The following is a 27,079-nucleotide window of genomic DNA, read 5'->3' as shown; positions in this document are numbered from 1 at the left end:
CAGACACCCAGAGCCAAACAGTGGATGGAGCTTGGGGACTCTTACAGACGAATAGGAGGAAGGATTGCAGCCACTAAGGAGATAGGAACTCCACAGGAAGACCAACAGCGTCAACTAACCTGGACCCTTGGAGCTTTCAAAGACAAAATCAACAACCGTGGAACATACCTAGCCTCCACAGACCTAGCTCCATAGGCTGGACCTAGGCCTCCCTGCATATATGTAGCAGATATGAAACTTGTTCTTCATGTGAGTCCCAAACTGGACTGGGGGACTATCCCAAAAGCTGTTGCCTGTGTATGGGATATAGTCTTTTAACTGGGTGTCTTATCCAGCCTCAATAAGAGAGAAAGCACCTTGCCTCTCAGAGACTTAATTTACCAGGGTGGGGGGAGGGGGTACTCAGAGGAGAAAAAAGATGGAGGAAGAAGGATTGTGGGAAGGGGTGACTAAGAGGGGATGTGAAGTGAATAAGTAAAAAATAAAATTAAATTAAATAAAGAAACAAACGAAAGCAGGAGTAAAAGAAAAGTCAGTTACACCCTAATTAGCTCAGTGGGAGACTGCTTGTGTAACATGCTCAAAGCCAAGGCTCAATCCTCAGCCTCTCCACTCATACAAGATCTGTCATGAAGGAGGCACTCTTTTCTTTGTACTGAAAATTCTTATGAGCAAACTAGAACCTTGTGTATTTGTTAATCAGCAAATCCAAATCCCTGTCTGAAGTGCTATGTACCTACTTAACTGGGATACTAGAAGAACAAGTAGACATGCTTTAATTAATTACACTTCCAAATGCTTTAAGCATCTTACATAAGAAACAATTAGATAGCTTAAGAAACAACAAACAGACCAGCTCCGATTCTTAAGTCAAGGAAGCACTGCACAAATAGAAAACTTAAACTCAATTATGTAAAAATTTTCTTGCATTAGTCCTCAGAAATGAAGAACAAAGTGAGTTACTCTACTGGAGTGTGGACAAGAGGTAAAATGTCAAGTGGACATTTGAAACAGCAGAGCTTTTCAATGCTCTGGTGAGAGCCTAAAAAACAGGAAGCCAGAGGTCCTAGTGCGCCCCTTTCACCTAGAGCAATGGCAACCTTAGTACAGGTACCTGGGTTCAGCAGGCTGACAGATGGTTAGTAATTCTATAGCCTACAGCTATAATTAAGAGGCCCTGGAAAATAAAACAGAACAAATCTTTGTTTGGTTAAAAGGTCAAACAAAGCAGCCCAAGAAATGTCTTACCACAGAGAAGTCCTGCCAGAGCAGGAGCCACCTGAGCTATGAAGCTCACAGCTCTGGACGGAGATGCCAGCAGACTGAATTGATAAGATCTCAACCTTAACAGGGAAGCAAACACTGATTTATTTTTGTAACTTACTTTTGTCTGAAGAAAGAAATTAAAAACCTGCTTATTTTCTGTGGAGCTGAAATACAAGAATAATCGGAACTTTTTACATTTTTTTTCTAAATGGGCCAACTATATAAGGGATGGATAAAGCAGTACTGTGTGTGAATTAAAACAAGGTATGCAGTTTTTAGTAGAGTGTGTCACCCACAAACGCCTACCTTTTAGCATACCATTCTTCGAGACTTAAAAAGGAATGTCCAGATATTTATCAGCTAAACTTGGCTATCTATAAAACAGAATGATAAATGCAAGTAGCTTCTCTCCCATATAGCCTCATTTACACATCTACCTTCAGTTGATACTAAATGTTAATCACTTCTCTATGACACAATACAATTGCTCTATAAGGAAGACACTGCTACTAACAACTACAGTGGATGTCTTTCAGTGAGAACTAGTTAAGAAGCATTTTTACAACCCAACTTCCAGAGAATTGGGAAGCACGCAAATATTCCATGCAGTTTTGCAGGTAATCATTAAAATGACTTATATAGGTCAAGCTTGCATACTGCCTTTATTAAAAATGCTGCCTATAAAAAATTACAGTGAAATTACTTAGAACACAGTAAGCATTTTAGCTCTAAGAACTAAACTATATTTGTAAAGATTAAATCCTGTTTTTCAATTGTTCCACTCCCTACTCTAATTAAGTAGCATCCCTGGCTGGAAAAAATAGTTTGTCTTTGAAATGCGTAAGAAGTTTACTTAATAAATATTTATCAAGAGCCACCTTCTAGTGTAGTCAACACTAGTTTCAAATATTTAATCATAAATTTAAAAGAATATGCTTATTTACTTTATTCAATACATATGTACCTACTTTAATTATTATGAGACCCCCCCTTTTTTTTGCAACAACAACAACAAAAAATACTGAAAAGTAACACTATTTACTTTAGCTAGGAACTGAGAAATGTTTATGAAAATGACAAAAACAATCTGTTACCTTAAAACTTAAAGCAGTGATTCTTATTATAAACATGAGAACTAATATACAACCAACACTGGATTATTGAACATGTTCAAAGTATTGTGGATCTTCAAAATAATTTGATACAGTTTTGAAAGCAAAAATAACATTCCTACTCTGAGCAATAAACACGCAGCTTTGTAAAGTATCAAGTGTTTACTCTCCTATTGCTCATCTATCGTATTTCTTACACTCTTCTCGTTCAATTTATTAATACCAACCTTGACTTTAAATGTACTCAAGAGCATCACAGCAGTGTTTACAAAAAAAAAAAAAAAAAAAAAAAACACCACAAAGACCCTGTAACCTGAGCTGTCAGAGCTGAGAATGTAGTAGTGATATTCCCTAGTCACTCTAGAATGCCAGAGCAGCAATCCCTAGTCAGGCTGCTTGGGAGATGCTCCTGAGAGAACAGGCATGGCAAAGCTGAGGCTCTTCCCCTTCACTACATCAAAAAGAATAACTTGCCCTAAGCCACCCACCAGCACATCCTATTGCCTCAACCTTTGAAAGGTGCCCCATACAACCAATTCTCGCCCCTCCTCCACTGCCACTTCCTTGGTCCAATCAACCATCACCTCCCGATATTTGCCTCTGCTTCCTAATTAGTTTCCATCAGCCTCTGAATGCACCACAATACCATTTTAAATACTGCAATGTGTGTGATTCACGGAAGAATGTCAAACAGTTCCATCTCTGCTGATTTTTGTCTTTATTTTTCTCCATCATACTTTCTGGCCAATATACTATATGGTCCTCTTAGTTATTGAATATCTGACTATTCTAAGAACAAAAATATCATAAGGACAACAGTTTTGTCTATTTTTTCCATTACTGTTACATGCAACTAAATGGAACAGTGTAAGACATTTAGATTTAAGTTTATTTCTATTAATTTAGCTCAATAAATGTGTTTTGTACAGAACAGGATAAGACATAATGGTGTTGGGCTGGAGAGATGGTTAAGAGCACTGACTGCTCTTCCAGAGGTCCTAAGTTCAATTCCCGGCAACCACACGGTGGCTCACAACCATCTGTAAGGGGATCTGCTGCCCTCTTCTGGTGTGTCTGAAGATAGTTACAGTGTATTATTTTACATAAAATAAATAAACCTTTAAGAAAACAGACAAAATGGTGTCATGAACCATTTATTTCAGAGGTGGTATTTTTTGGCACCTTTGCTAAGGGGCTGCAGGTGCAAGGTTTATTGGGTTCTGAGTTTATACTGTGTTCTATTGTCTATGTGTCTGGTTCCACGTTTCTGTTATTACAGTTCCTGTAGCAGTTTGAAATTAGGGATTGTGGTACCTACAGCTTTGTTTTTTCTTTTATTCTTCCTTCCCTCCCTTCCTTCCTCCCTCCTTCCTTCCTTCGTCTTTTGGGATTGCTTTTTATATTTGGTAAAAAAAATAACATGATACTTTAATGAAGAGTTGATTGAATTTGTCATTTTAATAATACTAAATTGTCTAATGCATGAATGCTGGAGGATTGTTGCAGTTTTGTTTTATAGTTTTTATTGTACAGTTACTTTAGTTCCATATTTAAATTTACTATTAAGGTGTTGTGTACAAGCCTATATGTATTGAAGGTGCTAACTGTGGAAAAGGATGATTCCATGATTCAGGAATGAGATTTTAGAGAGAATGTTTTTCTGGTTCTGAAGACTTCCACTGGTAAATAAGGTCTAAACAAGTTTTGTTGCTGTTGTTGATGATGATTACACAAAGTAGTTATTATCTGTGTTTTTATGCACATATGCCAACTACTTGAGGATTTTCAGAATCATTTACTCTTTCCAAAGGTCTTAACTGTTATTATATCATCTTATTATGAGGAGATTAATTTGGTGGGAGGTGTTGGGGCTAAAAGGGGAGAATGTTATATAATGCATCTGTTCAACTAACATCAGAAAACTTCCTTGAAAGGAAGATGATCCTTGGTTGTATTTAATCAGATAACATAGAAGTGTCATTTTCTCATCATTCTGACAACAAAGGAGACACTGAAGACACACTCTAATTCAAAGGGTCAACGATTTCCTTAAATTTCATGAAATATCAAGTTACTATATAAAGCAGAATACCTTTTTATACTCTAAAACTGAACTATCTAGAAAGAGTCAACTTCAAACACCCCCTGTCAGTTACCTTGTCAAGATTCAGAGAACTTGTGCAGTTTGCCTTCTTCTTTTGTAAAACAGTCAAGGGAAAGGGAAAGAAAAATTTGGAGGATTATTTGAATCATCAATAGGAAAAGAAAAGAAACGTCTCTTAAGGCCATTGATTAAATTTTGTTTTACCAAAGAAGTTTGGATTAAGAAGACTAGCTACTGTAAGCAACTGAGAAGTAAAAGGCTCTCAGATGCTCAGAGCACCACACAAGGGGGACAGGATAAGTAATGGGATATTCAATGCTAAATACTTTGCCACAATCTTATTTATACCCAAGAGACAGTCTTATATTATAACTAAAACCCCAGAGGCAGGTTAACTAACATGAGGACAGTATCCAGAAGGATCAAGATCTGCACTGCTAACTCATTTTATACTGTCTCCATCTTCCTTCTTCTAACGTGAATTCGTTCATGATTTTCCTCATAAGGATGACTCTGTCATAAATGCACAAAAGTGATTATAGTACTGGATTGGGTTATATCTAATTGAGCTGTTGGACAAAGGATACCATGGGAATCCCCAAACAAGGCAGGCTCTTGCCAAGACAATAATCGACTGATCTCCACAAACTGACAGCAAGGTCTCACTGGGCAAACAACATCTGTGTAACTCACTGAACATGGAGAAGTTGAGTGGTGCCTACAGAGAGCCTTCACCTTGATGTTCTTTGGTACAAGTGTCTTTGGTACAAGAAGGTACTCTGCATGTTATCAAAGGAGAAGCACAAACACCAAGGCAGCCACAGTCCTCTGATCAGAGACTTACTACCTGATAAAATTATTTATAACTGTTAATACTGTCCTGCCTGCAAAATATGCTAAGGCAATGGTGGCTCTAAGCTTGTGGGAATAACCAACCAATATAAGATTTGACTTAAGGCCACACTATAAGATGGATCCCATACCTGATGCTGCTTGAGTGACCAAGAACCTGGGACCAGATAGCCCAATTAATAAGTAGTAAGACTGGATAGCCCAAATTAATAAGTGGTAAGACCAAATACTACTGTTCTTGAAAAAAGAAAGTAGCAATAAAATGGCCCTTATGACACTCTGATATACTTATACATCAGTGTCTACCTTGGCCATTATCAATGAAGCTCCCTCCTGCAGTAAATGGGAACAAATACAAAGACCCACAACAAACATTACGTAGACAGTGAGAATCCTTGGAACACTCAGCCCTAATTGGGATGAGTCTTATCGAATCCTTCCCCTTAGGAATCAGGGAAAACTGAAGAAGAGGAGGTAGAAAGGATATAAGAACCAGAGGGGATGAAGGACACCAAGAAACAAAGCCTTTTAAATCAACAGGAGCAAAGCTCATATGAACTGACAGGGACTGAGAAAGCATGCACAGGGCCTGCTCAAGTCTGCACCAGGTCCTCTACATATTTCTTATGACATCCAGTTTAATGTTTGTACGGTCGGTACTCCTGAGTGTAAAAACAAGGGGGTCTCTGTTTCTTGTGCCCTCCCTTGGGCTATTTTCCTTCTCTTTGTTTTATTCAATTCTGATGTATTAGGGCTTTTTATAATGAGAGACAGAAAGGGCGTGGATGCAAATGAGAGGACCAGAGACCAGAAACCGGGAGGAGTGCAGGGAGGTAAACAGAAATCAGGTTATATTATGTGAAAAAAAAAATCTGTTTTCAACAAAAGGAAAAAAAATGAAAAAGAAAAAGATCTAGCCTTTGGTCCCTATCTCTATGTAATTTCAGAAGTCAAGTCAATCTCTTCCCCAGACGAGTTTCTTTTTATTGCATTTGGTGAATTGTAATCTGACCCAGGGTTACCTATCTAAAAACAGAACGAAAATCTTCCCCTTTTTACAAGGAATACTTATACTGAACAAAACAACTCAAAAGGTAATGGTTACAGTAGTTGGAATACATTCCACAGTATCTATTCAGGTTGAGGGTGTACATACACCCAAGCCTGGCAATGGACCACTCTCAGCCACACTTAACAGCCTTAATATGGAAACAATTCTAAGGCTATCAACAACATAACAGAGGATGGATAAGCTTTAGTGTAGTTACAGTAAAGATAAGCCATATCTAGATGGGAAAATATAAAGATATCTTATAAATATGTCAGGAATAAATGAAATTATACAGGAAGCTTATGTGGATGATTATATGAAGAACAAAAACAAGCCAAACAAATGTATGATACTGAACATCAGGCTACTGATTATCCTTCAGGGAGAAAGGGCCTGAAGCAGTCTGAAATGCAGATGATCTTCTGTTTTATTTGATCTTGGTGCTGTACCTTATACAAGTTCTTTCTGTGAGGAAACATTATACTAAGTTTTTGTTAAACCAACAAAAAAAAAAAAAAAAAAAAAAAAGAAAGAAAAAAAAGAAGGCTTCTTCTCTCAAAAACAAACATTAACAGGGGTTAAAATGATTTCCCTTTTAATTGGTGCCTAAATGTTTACAGACAGTGCATTCCTTTCAGTATAAGAAGTATACTTCAGAACTCTGATTTATAACTGTTGCCACACATCTTCAACCAAACTAGAAAATTAACACAGGCCACCATACAGCCAGCTTTAAGTATTCTAAATATAATTACTAACAAATAGGAGGTTTTGAAAACTAAAGTTTTACTGCCAAAATGGCACAAGTATTTCCTTTTTGCTAAATCCCTTTGTGTTCCTAACTTCAGAATGAAGAGTAAACACATGGCATGACAATTTCTGCCTTAGGAGGAAAGTCAAACTCAATGTCATCTTTTCACTTTATAAAAGGGTCTTCGAGAAAAACCATTTACTGTCTAGTATTATTGTCTAGTATTTTTTGTTAGAATGACTGAAAAAAATCAACATTGTCTAAGAATTCCCTAGACTTTGATTTGCAAAAAAAAAAAGATAAAAATAAATGACAATCATCAAGATCTGTAGTTTTCTTACAAAGAGATATAAAAAAAGACCCAGTATATAGTTTACTTAAGACTATTTCTTCCACTAGAATATTTAGTACATAGGAAAAAATAGCCTTTGATATAAATATTTTATTAACTAGAAAAAGGAAAGGGGCAAAGAGAAAAAGCAGACAGGCAGGAAGTCAAAGTTTATTCAAAACCTCTTTTACAAAATAAGCCTTGACAAAGATGACAGAGATGAGTTAGCGGAAAGAGTGAACACCAAGGCGCTCTAATATACTGTTCCTCACAGAGTTTACTTTGAAGAACTACTTTACTCTGTCACTTCCTTAGAAACCATGGTGCTAGAACCATAACCTACCGACCTTTGGAAAGCTATGCAGGTGCAGAAATAAGCCTAACCAACGAGGTAAAGGATCTCTGCAGTAAAAACTCTATTAATACACCAAAAAGAAAGAGAAAAAGAAAAAGAAATAGAAAGAGACACTTTGCTAGTATCAGGAACTACTTTCACCTCCAGCAGCCCTGTTGCCTGCAGTTGACAGGGACCTGAACACCTGTTGCCATGGAAATGGCCATACATTCCCAGCATACACTGGTTCCCACCTTCACCTGGGAGCAGTTATGTCACAGTTTAAATAAAAGGCAGACCCTCCTGTTCCCTTCCTCTTTTTCTTTCTTCCTTTCTCTCTTCTCCTCCTTGTCTCCATCATCCCCAATAAACCTCTTCCACGTGGGACCGTAATTGCCTGGTGTGGTCTGTCTGGGCGCAGCAGAGGGTCAATCACAACACACTATAGGACAGAAAGACCTTCCAAGCTTCTGGACTAGCAGAATCAATTATGTAAGAATGGCCGTGTTACCAAAGTAATCAACTTATAGACTCAAATGCAATCCCAATCAAAATTACAAGAACATTTTTCAGAAAACTAGGAAAGACAATTCTAAAATTCGTAAGTAAACACAAAAGACACAGATAGCAAATGCTGACCTTAGGAGAGCACTCTATAGGGTGACAAAGACAGCAGAGCACTGGTAATGAACACATGTGGGCCAGTGGAGGGAACACAGGACTCAGAAAGACATGTATACATCTTTGACCATCTAACTGATTTCTACAAAGCTCTTACAAAATACATTAGAGAAAAAGTACCCTACTCAACAAATTGTACTGGCGATATGTATAGCCACATACAACAGAATGAAATAAGATCCCAGTCACAAAAGAACAGACATAATATGCAGTCACTGATAATGGGATACTAACCCCAGAAAGCTCTGAACACCCCAGAAACAACTCACAGACTGCGTGAAGTTCAAGAAAAAGAAAAAGAAAAAAGAAAAGAAAATCAAAAACTATTATGATTAATCTTTACATACCAAGAAAACTTTGACTATATCCAGGTTACATCTTGTTTTACATGTATTTTATGCTCATTGTAACTAGTAAGATTTTAATGCATAATATCAAACCTTTAAAAAAAAACTCAAGCACTGACAAAAATGTATTCATATATTTTATGCAAAAATGCTTAAAATCTGTACATTTATCTTTTTTTAAATAAAGTTGTTCAATTAAAAAAAAATCTGTGTCTCCTACCATCACACACAGAAACAGACCAAGATGGATCAATCAGCTTAATTTAAACCTGCTAGGGAAAAGCTATTTAGGACAAGTAAGGTAAGAACATGGTAGAAAGGATCCCAAAGGTGTATGAGACATTGACATGGATTACGTGAGTTCAACATGGCTCTGCACAGGTGAGGGAGAATCAGTACAGTAAAAACACTGCCCACAGAATGGAAGAAGAATCTGCCCAGATTTGGATATTTAACAGTATCTAGACTATATAAAGAACTGCAAAAATTAAACATGCAAAAAACAAAATCATGATCGATAAATGATCAAAAATTCACAAATATGCTGAACAGACCCTTCTTAAAAGAGAAAACACAAATGGCCAATAAAGTTTTAAGAGATATCTAACATCTTTATCTTTCAGAAAAAAATGTAAATTTAAACTCCCTTAAGTCTCCACCTTACTACAGTCAGAAAGGCCTCCATTAACAAAACAAATGTTAGCTGAGGATCTGGAGCAATCTCAGTGCTGCCACCAGGGAAATCAGTGTGTACTGGTGGGTTTTTGTTCTTTTTATTGCCCCCCACTTTATTATCAAGTAGACACAAATTAGAGCCACTTTGCAGAGGGAACTTCCCTTGAGGTATAGCCTCCATGACTGGTCTTTGAAAATGTTGGCAGGGAGACATTTTCATGGCTGTTCATTAAAATGAGCAGTTCCCCTGGAGAGGTGGGGATGGGTTGTATCCCAAAGGAAGCTGAGTAAACCAGAGCAAGTCAGTATTCCTCTGTGGTTCCTGCCTTTTCTCCTGCTTGAGCCCCTGACAGGACAGTGACAGACTGTGATCAGCAAGTATAAGCCATAGAGCTTTGGTCACAGTGTTTATCCCAGCAACAGAGCAGCAAATTTGGATATGCAGTTACCTGAAAACATAAAACTAAAACTTCTGCATTACCCAGCTCTACTGTTATTGGGTACATCCTAAAAACTCTAAAGGCTACCACAGAGACACAGGCACACCCATGGTCATGACTTTGTTATTCACAATAGCCAGGAATGTACCCCACCTAGAAGTCCATCAACAGATGAATGGGTGATGAAAATCCAGAATATATACACAATGAACTCTTCAGCCAAAAGAAAAAATTATTTTTTTTGTAATATTAATAGATCTAGAAATTACTGAATTAGTTGAGGAAATCTATTCTTAGAAGAAAAAGAGCCCATGAGAGGTTACAGGATATCAGCCAACCAGACCCCCCAGAGTTCCTGGGGACTAAACCACCAACCAAAGGATACACTATTTTTAACTAGTATATAAAGTGGGACAATGCCTATGAAGACTTATCAAAATTAATTTTGAGTATTAACTAGTTTTAGGATTATAGTAATCAAACATCTAAATTAGGTTTCTTTTTTAACAAGCACTATATTAAAATGTGAGCCAGGCCCATTCAGAATAAATCAGTCAGAGAAGGATGTTTGCACAAATGCCCATGTTTTCCTTGTGTATACTGACGATTATAGCATATTGAAGGTTTTGATTTCTTTGCCTTCTTCCACTAGTTACATTTACAATGGCACTTTAGACTAATTTATAAGTAAGATGAATAGAATAATATATGTGCTATTCACCAATATCAGTCACTGTCACATAATCAAGATTCAAGGTCTCTTTCTGTGAATCTGGTAAAACAATCAACTCTTCCTTCCCTAAACACTTCACAAATGAATCAGCCCTTCCTCACCTACAAAACGCTTCCAAAGTTCAGATACAAGGAAACTAATAACAAGCCGTTGAGAGCCAAAGTCATCAGTGCTTACATATGGAATGACGGGCTTTGTATAGCTTAGGCACGTTTCTAATTCTGTCTTTAAAGTTCAACTGCTGATGCCAAAAGTGATTAAGATGGGTGCTCTTACTTTTGTGTACATTTACACTTTTATTTAAATATACATTTTTCCTTTTCACCAAGCAAGCTCTTCTTTTTGAGACAGGGTATCAGTATGTAGTTCTAGCCGTCCTGAATCTCATGGAGATGCCGCTGCCTCCCTCTGCCTAAGTCCTGGGAATAAAGGTGTACGACACCATGCCTGGCCCAGCAAACCAGCTCTTCAGACAGTCATCAAGATATATGTTAGCATTTGACAGTCAATATGATGCAAGCTGCGTGTGTGTGTGTGTGTGTGTGTGTGTGTGTGTGTGTGTGTGTGTGTATGTATGTGAGAGAGAGAGAGAGAGAGAGAGAGACAGTATGCATGGGGGTGTACATCAGTGGTAGAATATATACATGGATGAGGCAGGGTTCCATCCTCACACCACTTACCCCAAAGAAAACAGATAAAATATATACAGTCAACTAAGGAACTAAAAATAAATAAATAAAGTAAACAAATACAAACAACAAAAATATTTTAAAAACAAATAATTGACATGTTCTGCCTAAAAATATAAGTGGGATGAGGCTGTAATTCAGTGGCAGAACACTTGTCTGGCATGCATGAAGCAATAGGTTTGCATCCGTCCTAAGGGAAGGGGAAGAGGAGAAGAGCAGAGGACAGGACAGGAAAGAAGAACTCATGATCTAAAATGTTTATCATTTTTCTTTCTTGGAGGAACCAAAATACCACATACACAAAGGGAGGTAACAAATGAAGGAATTAATTACAGGGGTGGTGGTGTGGGAGGAGTTGGGGGAGGGTGGTGGAGGGGAGGGGCGGGCTCATTCGTATTCCCTATTGTAGTATAAGTGTATCAATAGTAAAATCCCAATTCTAGTTGTATTTATTTAACTCTTTTTAAAAGATACACTAGTGATATATTAGTTACAGATAAAGGCTTATCTGAAATATAATTACATATATTTAGCCACGTAATTTTATTTTGTGAAAATTATGCAAGCCTTAATATCTTCATTCCTGATAAACAATAAAATTATTTAATCTTTATTAAAAATTCAAATAAAATTTTTGTCCATGAGTGTGGGTTAATACTATGGAAAAAAGAAAATAACTGTTTCTAAGCAGACTTTTCTACTTTGCCATAGGTATGAAAGCTGGAAACAGTACCTCACACAGCAGAAGGTCAATGATGTGGAAGACCATGCAGAGTGGAAACTTGGCAGTAAAAAGAGTGAGGAACCACTGGGATGCATACATATGCGCTTCCAGGTTCAGATCACAGAAGTGACTGTGCAGGTCTGGCAGCTGCTCCTAGGAGTCAAAAGGAGAGGGTTAGGGGTGGCTGCTGAGCAGCTTTGTTTGTTGCAGCAAGTGCAGTATCCAGCAAGCTCTCTGGTGTGCTTGAGCTGCATTCTAGAACTGGTAGCCTGCTATGTCAGTGCACAGAAGTGAGGACAGGAGATGGGGACTGACACAGGACAGATGAGTGTGGATGCAGAGACTTGTTACAAGGTTATCCTTGCTAACATGAGAGCTCTTGCTTCTTGGGAAAATCTTGTTCTCTCAGAACACCTTCACTCTAATGAAAATTGAGTCCAAGGTAAGAGGCTGGATTCACCTCCTACCAACCTAGAAATGAAATATATCTTCACACTTACAGACCAAAATTTCATCTGAGTTTTTAATAAACATTAGATGATTTTATTATTGGTCTGTTGTAAATGTTGCAAATCCTCAAACAACATTATCTGAGGTATATAGTATGGTTTTAGAATACGTTTGAGCATTTGGAAAACTATAAAATATGACCAGATATAAAAACCTATCTGTGGACTGAGGAGATGGTTAAAGAGTTCAGAGCTTTTTCTGATCTTCCAGAGGACCTGAGTTTGGTTCCCTGTACCCAAATCAGGTAGCTCACATCTACTTGCAGCAACAGCTCCAAGAGATATGCTACCCTCTCTGGCCACCATGGTTACCCAAATACAAATATAAATGCATTCAGATAATATACATACATATAAATAAAAAATAAAAATTTATTTAAGAACCCAATAGTGATCATATAAAAAATGACAAAATAAAACTGTACAAGAGTGCAATACAAGACAAATAGCTCCTAACAATTCTATTTATCTTGGTGTGTGTGTGGGGGTGTGTGTGGGTGTGTGTGTGGGTGTGTGTGTGGGTGTGGGGGGTGTAAGAGAGAGACAGAAAAAGAGAGAGAGACAGAGAGACAAACAGAGAGACACAGAGAGACAGAGACAGAGAGAAAGAGAGAGAGAGAGAGAGAGACAGAGAGAAGCACAGTGACAGAAAGACAGGGAGACTAAACCATTTTTGTACAAAATGCACACATTGGAAAGGACTAAAATGATTCTATTTGATAGTTTGAATGAGGTATCTAAATGATCATCAAGCCTACTTCATATACTAGATACAGTTTTGTTGACGTTTAAATCACACAAGTAATGCTGACTTAAAAACAACAAACTCTTATGCCTAAAAGTGAAAAGCTTAATAAAACAAATCTATTTATATTTTAAGTATTTTCTATTAAACTTTTATAGTTAAATATTGCTTGTCAACTCTGTTAGTAATTTTGATAACAAAAATTTATGGGTGATAGAATTTCCCATTTTTCCTTACCTGCATTAGTTTCTCAAGTTGATAAAATTTGCAATGAAGATCTTCAAAATTGTTTTTGTATAAGTCTCTCAATTTATACTCATACATAATTTTCACCAAAACACAGAATGCTTGCTCCTCTGGCATCTACAGAAAAACATACACAACATGAATGAATGCTGTTTGTTCAGAGTATATGTAAAGGTCCTTCAAGTCTTCTACAGAGATGGCTGAAGCCCTCTAGGTGAGCCTCGAAACTTGCAGCAAAATCTAACTATGCAATAATTCTGTATCCTGCCCGTGTTTCTGCATAAAAAAAGACAACATAATTTTTCTGTATAAAATAATTAAATTTATTTTATTTTCATCTTTCCTATACAAAAGGCATGTGTGTGTGTGTTTGTGTGTGTGTGTGTGTGTGTGTGTGTGTGTAGCACCTACATGAATCTTTATCTTTTTTCTCCCAGTGCCAATGAAATTATTTTGCTTGTTATATTAACAGCTTCATTTTTACTTTAAAACAATATAGACTATTCTATTCCAGAATTCATTTTATCAGCTTCCTATGAATAGATAATTGTATTATTAATTATTATTATTAATTTGTATTAGTAATAGCTTCAATCAACAACTTACCCCCACATCACTTTTGACACAGGAATGAGCTATGGGAAAAGTATAGTCACAAAAGAAGAATTAAAATGACAAAGCATAAATGGGTTTTTCTTGTTTATTGCTTGGTTTTTCAAACAAGGTCTCATTATATACTCCCATAAGCCATCACTCTTTGATCATATTTAAAAATGTAATAGACAGTGTAATGTTATCCTTTCAGAATCTTCTTGATTCTATTGCTATTTTTCCTTTCAAAAAAAAATCAGAAAAGAATCTTTGGCATTTCAAGCAACAGGATTTAAATGACCAAAAAATAGTTAAGCTTTAGGATAGTCCCTGCTCTAGTGGGCAAACATGAAGAGCAAGCTGCACTACTACACATGTGCAGGGAGGCCTCGGTCCAACCCATGTATGCTTTGTGGTTGGCGGTTTAGTCGGAGAGCCCCAAGGATTGACTGTTGGTCTTCCTTGAAGTTCTGATCCCCTTAGAGGCTACAATCCTTCCTCTTGTTCTAAGAGAGTCCCTGAGCTCTTTTAGCAAGGCTCATCTTGTCTGGCCTCAGAGAGACTTGATGCGCCAGGGTGGGGAGATACCTGGTAGGGGGCCCACCTGCTCAGAGGAGAAGGGGAGAAGGTCTCGGGAAGGATTACAGGAGGGGATGACTGAGAGGGGGGCAGTAAGCAGGATGTAAAATGAATAAAAAATATTAATAATAAATAAAAAATTAAGTTCTTCAGAGATATTTAATCTAAAAGAGAATAAGGTCTAAAATCAAAGGAATAAATTTCAAAATTAGAGTATCACAGAGCTCAAAGAACAACAGGAAAATAGTCAATATTCTGAAAATTACATCAAGCAGACAAAGGTCCCCTTTTTTATGCCTGAGAGATAACTAAACATCTAATTTCAGTCTCCGTGAAATATTTTATCTATTAATGTGTGTTTATATCTTTAACAAATGAAACACTAACAAATTACACATTCAAAAAACATTAAACAGACCTACCTATACAGAGCATTTTTTAGCACATGATGTTTCAGTGAATGATTATGAAATTCCTTTGCTCAACATTGCTTTAAGTTTTTTCCATTTTCATACCCTAGCACCCATATTTATATAGCAAAATATATAATATTATAGACAGTGGACTATTCAACCTTAACATGATTACAATTCTAATTCCTTGGTTATCTAGAACCAATCTACAGTAAAAGATTCTGAGAATCTTAAAGCTTAAAGAATCTGGGCAGAACCAAGCAGTCTTGGTAATGGACATTTAATCATACTAATCCTCCAATTAAGACCTAGGCTGAGAGAGACATGTTCTTACACAGCAGGCTCATAGGGCTATCCTAGATATCAAGTGGCCAGCTTTGTCCCAGGTTTAACAGCTTTTGTGTGTTTTAGATTCTTCATTTGGTTCTTTGGATAGTTTTTTGAAAAATGAGCAAAGTGTGGAGAATCAAGATAAAAATCTATACTTGTTATTTTGAACAACTGATATGAAGAATTTCTGAAAATTTAGCGATTGGCTCTCAGGAGCTTATTGATTAACAATAACTTTACATCTATTAAAGAAAGTCTGGGTTTCAAATCTTGACTTCTTTTGTGATATGCAAAAAGTAAGTCATACTCTGTATAGTTATAACAAACTCCGCAGTATTTAATATGCCTACAAGGATAATGATATTAATTCCATATTAACATAAAGAAACTGAACCCCAGTTTAGGAATCCTGCCCAATGTCACATTAACCTAAAAGAATTTTAAAAATGATTCAAATTTATAACTGCTCTTTTAACTCTTGTTTGAAGGGGTTCTGCTTTGAAAGGGCAGACAAGTATAGTTACAAACAGAGACTTAGGATAACAAACTATAAGGCCTGATTGCAAGTTCAGTAAAATCTCTGCCACAAAGTTCCCACTTTTGTGCCAATAAATACCTCCTGAGCCAAGGTCTATCACACATAGCATAAAAAGTCCTGAAGAATATGCTATGAATACATTTGGTTATACACATTTATACAAACAGACATTTGGATGCTGCTATTTTGATTCTATGGAATCTTGCTTTTTAAGACAAATAGTAAGTAGCTTTGTTTCTCATTTATTTTTTAAAACATTATTATTATTATTATTATTATTATTATTATTATTATTATTATATTGTGTGTGTTATATACATGCATGTATGCCACATGCATGGGTGGGTGCCCACAGAGGCCAGAAGAGTTCTCTGGAGCTAGCGTTAGTGATGGTGAGCTGCCTGACTTGGGTGCTAGGTACATAACTTAGAGCCTCTAAACCACTGAGCAATCTCTCCAACCCAATCTGTTTGTCACTTCTTATTGCCACTGAGAAAGTCATATTTTAATTTGAGGGAAATTGCATTAAAGGACTGATAACTTTTTAATCTATTTTATTCTGAAATACAGTATACAAATACAAAAATGTGTATGCTCTAATAAGTAACTGATCATAAAGCAAAAACAAATGACCTCAAGGCCTCATGCAACCACCAGGTAGTTTAAGAAAGAGAATGCTGTTTTAGCACCAAGGATCCCTGTGGTAACACATGGGCTGAAATGAGGACAGTGGTCCATTTGCAGCAGATGTTCAGCTCAATCTCCCTGTGAGTCCTCCAACAACAGGAGCAGAAGCTCTTCCTAAAGCTGTAGCCTATGGTATCAATTCTCCAAAGGGCTGCCTTGTCTGGCCTCAATGTGCCTAATCTGGTAGAGACTTTATGTGCCAGGGTTGGGTAGGACCCTCTGAAAGGAGAAGGGGATGGAGGGAAATTCTCAGTGATGGGGGGACTGGGAAGGAAGCAGCACTTGGGATGTAAATAAATAAAAGATCTCTGTGTTAACCTTGTCAATCATGAACCCTTCCTAACACATTTTCCTAGAAAATTCACTATCCTGATTTCAACAGGAACCATTCATTACATTGTTGTTCTATATAGTCTTTCCATCTAAGTAATATTCTAAAAGGAAAAGTAATTGACCATTATTAGATGTTATATAAAACTGAACCACACCAAATGTAATCTTACACACTCCTTGCCTTAGTAGAACATACGTTCATATTATTCATTCATAATAACTTATATAGCATAAACATTCTTTTCATTGTATAGCATTCTACTACACAAAATATCACCATATAACCACTGTTCAATATAAATCACTTTGGGATTGTAATAATAATATTAAATTTTTTCAATGTTTTTGTTGTTTTAAAATATTGGTTTATTTTATTCTATAAGTGTTTTGCCCAAATGATTGAATGTGTGCTTTGTGCCTGTGGAAACCAGAAGGTATTGGATGCCCTGAAGCTGGAGGCACAGACGTCTGTGAGCCACCATGTAGGTGCTGAGAACTGAACCAAGGAATCATAAACATTAACACTAGGACAGTTTTTACCAAGTATTTTTGTATATATGTGTAAAGCATTTGGCCAAAATATTAAAGTGTATCTATGAATAAAATCACTATGGATATCTGTATACCTTCACCAGACAAACTAAAGGATTTGAACTTAATTATAGAAAATTTTAACCCAATACTTTTAAATATTTTGGATTACTTAGCATATTCCTTCCTACATCTGGAGAGTTTTTCTATATGCCAACTAATTTAAAATAGTAATTTATCCTTAAAAATGAGAATAATTTTCTAAAAAACCATTCAATTTAATTAGTTTAAAAGTACTTGGCAATGAATATGGTAGAAAAGTATACTAGACTAACATAGAATATGATTTTTATAGAAAATAAAATACATAATCATTTACTGTACTTCCTTTGAACAAATATTAATACAAATATGGTGATGTTAAAGATTATTGCAATTTCATTTCTAAAGCAGTTTAAAATTGTTGTGGTTATGCACTACCCATGCTATGTTGTCCTCTAACTACAAATAATGTACCTCTTATAACTCACTAATAGATTAAGAGCTTCTGTTTGAGAATTCTTGCACCGCTTCATCTACCCCATGCCACAAGCTATTGTCAAAGCCCCTGAAAATTTTCTAAGCACAGAAGAATCTAATTTTAAAAGACTATTTAGATATGACATTCTTGAAAATTCAAAATTTTGAATATACTTTCATTTTTATTTTTCATTCCTCTTAGGTAGGTAATGAATTCAAAATACAAAGAATTGTGGATGAGGGAAGGACAACATTTCACAAAGCAGCAGGCACCAGCAATGATTAATATGCAGCTGCAGGTGACTGCAGACAAAAGCAGCAGCAGCCTATGTAACAAATAATGTATTAGTCAGCAAGACCCTAATAACATCTCCATGGACCCTGAGATGTTGTGTCTGATTAATACTTTAGAATGGCCTATGGTCTACTGGCTTAGACAACAGAGGAAAATAATACAGAAAAAAAAAAAAAAAGACTTTCTGTATTTAAAGTAGCTGACAGGCTGACAGGTAAATAAAACATATTGATTAATTTCACAAAATAATATAAATTACAAATTAGGATATATTTTTATTAGTATGATGGTGAATTTCAGTTAATCCTTTCTTAAGAATTCTGAAGGCATTTGCGTCATCACATTATTTTTAAAATTTATGGCAACAACTACATAATTCAATTAATTTAGAATATAAGAGATGATAATTGTGTGTGTTTTGGGACATACTTTAGGAGATACCTTTAGTGATCAACCTCACAAAGGTTCTACCGGTTCTGCCAGAACTGAGTTGGGCAAGTCTCCTGCTGACTCTCTTGCCAGTGCTTCCCTCTGATGAGCACACTAAGTTCTCCAGTGAGCATGCATTGTCTCTCATCAGAAAAATCAATGAAGACACAGAAGGAGAATAAAAATGTTTGTATGTATATTATTTGTACCCCATCCTAGACATAAACTACAACTGTAATCCCACTTCAAAGCCTAGACCCTGGCAACTGATGCTAACTAAAAGTGACTGACAGGACGAAGTGAAAAAAAGGAGCCAGAGACAATCTAGATTCCCTTGTTATACAACCATTCATAGTGGTCTGAGTCCTGATGCTTGTGCTTATTCTGATAATTTTATTCAAGACACTTAAGCTAAAATTAACTCCAAATAAGCAATTTATTTGCCTCTAGTTAGCAAAACTAATTGAAAAACTGTTTTTGGTCAACAAATGACTGGCTCAAGTTGAGACCCATCCCATGGACAAGAACCAGTCCCTGACACTATTAATGATGTTATGTTGTGCTTGCAGGCAAGAACCCAGAATATTGTTCTCTGAGGGGCTCCACCCAGCAGTCTATGGTAACAGATGCAGGCACCCACAGCCAAACCTTAGATGGAGCTTGGGGAGTCCTGCGAAAGGGTTGGGCGAAGGACCTGAAGAACCCAAAGAGGATAGGAACTCAACAGGAAGACCAACAGGGTCAATTAGCCTGGACCCTTTGGGGCTCCCAGAGACTGAGCTACCAACCAAATAGTAAGCATGGGTTAGACCAAGGGCCTCACAAGTATATGTAGATGTGCAGCTTGGTCTTTATGTAGGTCTACCAACAACTGGAAAAAGGGCTGTCCTTGAATCTGTTTCCTGCCTGTGGATCCCATTCCCCTAACTGGGCTGCCTTGTCTGGCCTCAGTGGGAGAAGATGGATCTAGTCCTGCAGAGATTTGGTGTGTCAGGGTGGGGTGGTACCCAAGGAGAACACCGCCTTCCTAGAGAAGGAGAGAATGGGAAAGGAGCTGGAAGGAACTGGGAAGAGAAGAAGGCTGAATATTGGGCTGTAATATAAATAAACAAATTAATGAAAAAAATATAGTGCTTTAATAAGAAAGAAAGAAAGAAAGAAAGAAAGAAAGAAAGAAAGAAAGAAAGAAAGAAAGAAAGAAAGAAAGAGGAAGGAAGGAAGGAAGGAAGGAAGGAAGGAAGGAAGGAAGGAAGGAAGGAAGGAAGACAGAGACAGACAGACAGACTGTCCTGTCTTGGAAACATGTTTTAAATTACTATCCAAGGTATAATTGAAAGGGATATGCTATGTGTAAGCTTCCTAAAGTAGGAAATCGGCAGGAATATCAAGACTGTAGAAAATAAACTCAGTAGCACTATGTTTTTTAAAACATGAAAAATTACTTACATGCAACAGTAATACAGCAGCAAGAAAAGACTGTCCTTGACAGTACCCAATGTCTTCATCATACACAGAGTATGCCTAAAGAAAGATAATGAAAAAGTCATATTATAAACCATGTTGGCTCCCATCAGGTGTCTGCTTGACCTATCTCTGACCTTTCTGTCACTTTTGCCCTGATTTTTTTCAGTTGAGCCCAAATGCCACTGGCACAGTGGGACTCCTCTAAGTTACCTTTTCCATTGCAGCCCTACATGTTCCAGTATGGCAGTATCCAGTACCACAGGTTCATCCTCAGAATATGAAACAAACAGGACACTCAGATACCTAAATTAGTAATTTAAGTCAAGGTACATGAAATATGGAAACCCTGGGTAAATGATGGGGTATTACAATGCTGATATGAGAGTTCCAGGACACTACAACATAAACAGCTCAAAGCTTCTCTAAACTGTAGTATGGATTCACCAGCCTAATAAAATCAATTACCAACTAAAACCTCCCAACAGGGCCTCTGACCTGTTGACAGTTGCCAAGAGCCACTATCACTATGACCCAACACATAACTATAAACAATTAGTGATTGTTCTTTTGCCTGTGTGAGTTTATAGAATGTGAGTTTACAGATGGCATTACCTTGCAATGTTAAAAGGTTGTATTGCTTGCTGTGAGCCCTTAATGACCTTCAAACGACTCTCGTTTCCTAAATGCTGCAGAGTGAAAATGGCTCTTCTTATGTATACTACTGGGCAAGGCAGACACATTTAAAATTGCCCTGAATATTTTTGCAGGATATCCAAAAGCATGTCATGATGAGAATACACACCCAGCACTGCAGGTTCTTTGGCTATTCCATGCCATTCCCTTTATTTTAACCATGCCAGGTGAAAACTGGCAAGAATCCGACTCAGAGGAAACATAGCACTCCCTGAGAAGGAACAAATGTACCATAAACCTGTGTGTTGTCAGAGAAAAAGAAATAATTTTGCTTGCTTAATAATTTCTAACTAGTAATTTAAACACTTAAAGACACTATACAGTAGTTTTTAGGCGGCTGAGTCAGCAAAGAAAGTGTGTTGATTAGAAAGGGAAGACAAGAAGTTAGAAAGACTTTCTGTGAAAATCCAGATAGCTAACAATTTAGATTTTGGGGAATAATCATAGTTTTTTTGTTTGTTTGTTTAGTTTAGTTTGTTTGTTTGTTTTTGTCAAAGTTTAAATGGCATTCTTAAGTCAATAGAAGTATGAAAACAGGCTTTGTGGGTCATGTTTTACTTACTGCTTCTTAAAATAGAAAAAAAAAAGTTTAAGTGCTGACATATTTGTAAAAGCCAAGAATCCCAGAGCTAACCAGGTGCCAATCCCATTCACGTGCTCTATTTGAGAAGATTTCCACTCAGTTACTTAATGCAACTCATTGTGTATATGAAGACTTCCCACCTAGAGCAATGATTATTGACATATGTTGCACCTTTTCCAGTACTGAAGATGGCCCCCAGAGCCTGCTGCTACATGCCTAGGCAAGCATTCTGCAGTGACCTACTGCCTAGCCTTTTCTGTGTATAATACATCTAATTATAAAAATGTCATCTAAATATAAACACACATTTGATTTTCAGAATGTTTGAACTGGGGCATTATGCATTGCTATCATTACAGAACAGAACTATCATCCCTCCAGAATGTTCCTTGTGCCTCTATAGTCTATAATCCCCATCTCAGACATTAATTCAGCTGAATTATATAACACATTTGTAATTTTTAAAATAATCTCACATAGTTAAATCTTATCAGTTATACTCTTGTGCCTGAATTTTCGCAGCCTCAGAGATAAAAATGAGGTTATCTTACAAAGAAAAGGCTCAAAAAATGGGATCACTGTGGCAACCTCTTCACTAAGAGATGAAGAGTGGGATAAAGCTAGTCAACTTCTTTGGTCTAAAAATGAAATCAATCTGTATACTCTACGATGTACAGACGGAATCGGTAAAGAAGAGCAGGACAGTGTTATTACTTGACATAGTATGTCCAGTCTTTCATATGTCAACAAACATGTGTAGAATGTTTGCCTTGCATGAACCAAGGTCCTGGGGCCAATCCCCATTATGGAGGAAGGAATGGAGGAAGGGAAGGAGGGACAAAAGGAGAGGGAGAAAAGGAGAAACAAAGGGGTCTTAGGGGGGATCATCTTTTCTAAAAGCACAATAAAGTCACTGTCTACCATATTACTACAAATTCCCATTCCTATGATAATTACATATCCTTGTTATTTCTGCAAAATTATTAAAACACACCTGCACACTCAAAAGTTCCCAAGTGGGAAGGTAAAGAAGTAGTGGCATCCAATTCATTCTCTACCCAGTGATGAAGTAGCCTAATTTTTGCACCTAAAATTTTGTTTGTATTATTTAGAAATATATGCTAGTAAGACTATATTTATAACTCAGTGTTTTTTTTTAATTTTCTCATCAGATATAAATGTTTGTCTCATTTTTTGAGACAGGATTTCTCTGTGTATGCCTGGCTGTACTGGAAGTCGCTATATAGATCAGACTAGCCTTGAACTCAAAGATCTGCCTGCCTCTGCCTCCTGAGTGCTCAGTTTAAAGGCATGTGCCACCACTGTCTGGTTCATATAAAATCTTATTTAGATGATTACAGCATTTTATTGTATTGAGTGAGAATGATTGCAAACAAAAAGTAAGGGACTGGCTCTTTGTCCCTTCAATGCTAAGTCCCTAAGTCCCTTGGCTGGGCAATGAAAACATTGATAACATACCATTTTATTAAACACTTTCATCCTACAGAGATAAGGAAATATCAAGAAGATATGTATAAATAGTTGAAAATTAAAAATTCAGCTGTTCCTTTCTTGGCTTATATAAATATAAAATAAAACTATTTTCTTAGATGCTTTTAATTACAAAGAAAGTGTGAAGACACACCTCCACAGGCTCTTTGCTGTTATCTGTATTTGCTTTTGGATTTCTAGGTCTGAAGATGTGTTCACCTGCATAACCAAGTTCAGGAAATGATAATAAGATCTAAACTCTCAATTACAACTTCTTCTCTTTGATATGTACTCAGAGAATATTAAAAAGCTAATCACATACATGACTACAGCTAGGAAATGTAGAGGAATAATAATCACAAAGTTCCAAAGGGTAGCTGACTTGTGTATGGAAAGACTTGACTCAAAGGAGGAATAGAGTTGATGAAAGATTCTGACAATATTTCTCCTAATTTTTAAGTATAAAATAATACTTATCTTAAAATCACTAATACAAATTAAATGTGTTCAATGTGTTTAATAATTTTAAATTTTTATTTAAATATTTAAAAAGTACTCATCAGTAACTATTCAATAGTTTATATTTTAACTGGGTTATTACCTCCAGAATACAAATATATAAAAGACACAAAGGAGTTTGCACTGGGGCTTAATAAACAAATATATATATATACACACACATACATATATATGCATATACATATGTGTGTGTGTATACACAGTCAGTTCTCAGTCTTCGCTGTAGTGATGTTCTATGAAGCTGTCAGAATATTAGACCTTATAATTCTGAATTATTTTTCTTCAGGGTAGAAAGAGTTAGGCTCCTATGCACCTTTGGCTACAACATTTTTATCAATCAATCACAGCATAACTAGGTTGTAACTGTGATTCTTCTTAAGACAACAGATTTAAGATATACTGTTGACTTTACTATTGAACAAACTCATGGTTCAATGAGGCATATATACATAAAATACAGGTACATCACAACCTCTCAGGAGCTAGCAGCATTAACCGGTATTTCAATGCTACATTTGGGGGCCATGGCACACACCAAAATTGCCAAGAAAAAGGAAAACCTATAGCAATAAGTACAATGTGATGCTGTTTACAGTATGAGAACTAAGCATCAAACAATTCAGATTTTTCTATGAAATGCCTGGAATAAACAAGCAAACAATACAACAACAAAATTTAACACTGTATGTATTGCTGATTCTGAGGTTGCAAGTAAATTTTCCTAAGTAAGATGAATCTATAAATACAGAACCTATAAAAATCACTATGTATAAGAATGTGTGTGATGTTATTATGTAGAAATATATATTCAAAATTAAATTGAAACAGCTTATCTGAGTAGTAGCCTACAAAAAGTAGATACAAAATGTTTTGAAATAAAAGCAAAACTGTTATTGATCATAATCGTTAATCATTATTTTTAGGAAAACAGCAAATACTGAAAAACTCATGTACAACAAACATTAGCATATGTCTGTTCCCAGACTACAGTGTCACACTTGAAATTTGTTTCCACATGAATATTGTAATTAAAAATTTCAGTACCTGATATCCCTCATAGTGTTCCCAAAAGTTCTTAGAATCATTATCAATTAATTATGTTTCCATATCCACTCAGTACTCAGAACAATCAGTCCACAACAAACATATCATTTTATAAAAGTTAATTTTTTCTTTGAAATTCACCATGTGTTTTTGAATAAAAACAATATAGTTATGACAAACTCAAGGTAGCCTCCATTGCTCTGGTACCTAGAACAGAAATTTGCTAGTACAATGCTCTAAGACTCTGATTCTAAAGTTTACTTAGTTTTCCATTATTGGCTCTGAATGCAACACTGTCAGATTCTAGCTCTGCCACTTACTAGAGTTACTTAACTTCTCTTTCACTGAGGCAAAATATGGAAGACCAGTAGAGATAGTGAGAAAAATGGACAAATCAATTGCTCTAATGAAGCTTGATTTCTTAGCATGAAAAGATGATAAAAGTCATACTAGATCCTCTATATAATGTTTGAAAGTAGTACATATAATAGTGAAAAATGGACTAAAAAGAGACTTAACCTTTAGATTTTCTTTTGTTTTTGAGATTATAACTATATCATTTCTCCTTCTTTCCACTTCCCTTTGAATTCATGGCCTCTTTTTTCATTGTTGCTATAAGAATATGTTTATATGTATATACATGCAAATTTCTAAATATAACCTGGTTAGTCTATATACTGCTGGTATCTATGTTTTCAGGGCGGACCTTGTGTATTAAATCACAAATCTGTGAGGTAGCTGTTGCCCCCAACTCTCAGCATCCCTTAGCTGCCTGTAGTTCTTCGTGTAAGGTTGAGACCTCAGAGGCTTCCCCCATCCACTTTGGGATGTTTACTGTTATTTTTCTTGTTCAGCTAATGTTTAAGGAGTCATGCTAGTGAGACTTTATGGATGTAGCCTTTGACTTACTGAGGGGACACAGAAGAGATTCAGTTGTTAGTAGTGGCCATACTACCCATGAAGAAGTACCCTTGAGCAGAGAACAGAGGAGGCTAAAGAGTCAGCTGTGTAAATCTGTTGGGTGGTGGTGTTGGTAAAGGGAAAGACTGTTTAGCACAAGAGTTCTGGGTATGAGCTTGTCTGAACATGTGGCCAGTCCAGAATGGTTGAAAGAATATTTAGATGTGGCTTTACAGACGGGTAAACCTCTTGTAAGGTCTTTTTACTGAGTGAAATAAAAAGCGACTAAAGCAGAAGATGGGGGAAGAGAGGATGTCCATTTAGACCAGTGCAACAAAAATAAAGCTGGTGAGAAGTCGCTGGTCCATGATGAAGACATCTTGATAGACTGAGCCTGTGGAGCTGGAAAGGCAGTGGTGTGCAGCCTGCTGTGTGGACAGAAAGAGGAACTGGAGTCTACAATACTTCTGTGAGTCTGTAGCTTTCCAACACACACAGGTGGATTTAGAACACGGATAGCCATGGCAGGTTTTGAAAGGTACAACAAGGAACTCCAAGTTCACTCTTCCCTAGCTAGACAGTCTAATTAACATTTTCAGAATGTTAAAAAGTTAGTGAAGGCTTACAGAAGCACGGAAATTAACTATTTCAGAAAAGCAACTGAATTTTGAATTGCCTGCAAAGTGTCATACCTTAACCCTAAATTACTCTGAAAACCAACAACCTGCATGTGGAGAGGCAACCAACTGTACAGGGACAATGCCAGGTGATGAAGCCAGGTGAGAGCTCCTACAAAGTTGTTCCCACAGCCTCATCAATGAAGGCGAGATTTTGTCTACTGGTTCCCAGCAATACTCTAACTACAAGGCTCACCCAATGTAAGCAGCCTTCTTGCTGAAGCATTTGGCTATTGGGATGATGAATAAAAATGAGGCAGAGCACACACCAACCATAGAGCTCTTACTAAAGGGAATTCTTGGGAATGAGAGATTCACAAAAGTTAGGACACCCTAGAGAAGAGGGCTCTGCACTCCTGTAATGCACCATACAGACTTCAGGTTTCCCACCTGCACAGACAAGACCAGAGAAGGCTCCAAAACTCTCACGTATGCAGTATTGCAAAACTCTACATAAACAGGGAATGAAGGGATGGCAAAATTTACCACTGGTGGGTTGAGTAAAGGGCAGATAATCTAAAACACATTTCACTGTCTCTTGGCAAAGAATGGCAGAATTATTAGATCCAAGAACTGAAGAAACTCTCAGTTCAATCAGCCAAGCAGCAAGGAGAGATCTCAGTGGCCAGATCCAATATAAGACTGATATGGCTAGTTCACCAAAGCTCCCTGTCAGTCAACCTACTACAAAGAACACATTAAAGACTGCCAGAGCTGATGGAAAATGATTTCTAATGAGCAAAGGCTTTTTTAAAAAATTGGGACTGATGAATCTGTTCCAAATTGAATAGCAGAGATTATACTGAAACCCACTGAATTTTACCTAATTTTGCTACATGAGCTCTTTCAACAATAAAGAAAAATAACAAGTAC

At 36.7% G+C, this 27,079-nt stretch overlaps 1 protein-coding gene across 2 annotated transcripts in view; it reads right to left on the bottom strand.

The window, feature by feature from the left end:
- Positions 1-27,079, bottom strand: part of RABGAP1L (RAB GTPase activating protein 1 like) — a gene marked incomplete at its 5' end in the record, with an annotated part of 560,236 nt that overhangs the window by 183,031 nt on the left and 350,126 nt on the right. For both annotated transcript variants that reach the window (XM_080920559.1, XM_080920560.1), the window contains 3 exons: positions 12,100-12,243; positions 13,582-13,707; positions 20,282-20,356. In XM_080920559.1, coding sequence (XP_080776685.1) covers positions 12,100-12,243; positions 13,582-13,707; positions 20,282-20,356 — 345 coding nt within the window. The remainder of the gene's footprint in view (positions 1-12,099; positions 12,244-13,581; positions 13,708-20,281; positions 20,357-27,079) is intronic.

The sequence above is a fragment of the Micromys minutus genome (genome assembly GCF_963924665.1).
Source record: "Micromys minutus genome assembly, chromosome: 1".
Classification (NCBI taxonomy): Eukaryota; Metazoa; Chordata; class Mammalia; order Rodentia; family Muridae; genus Micromys; species Micromys minutus.
This window is presented reverse-complemented; position numbering and strand designations above follow the sequence as displayed.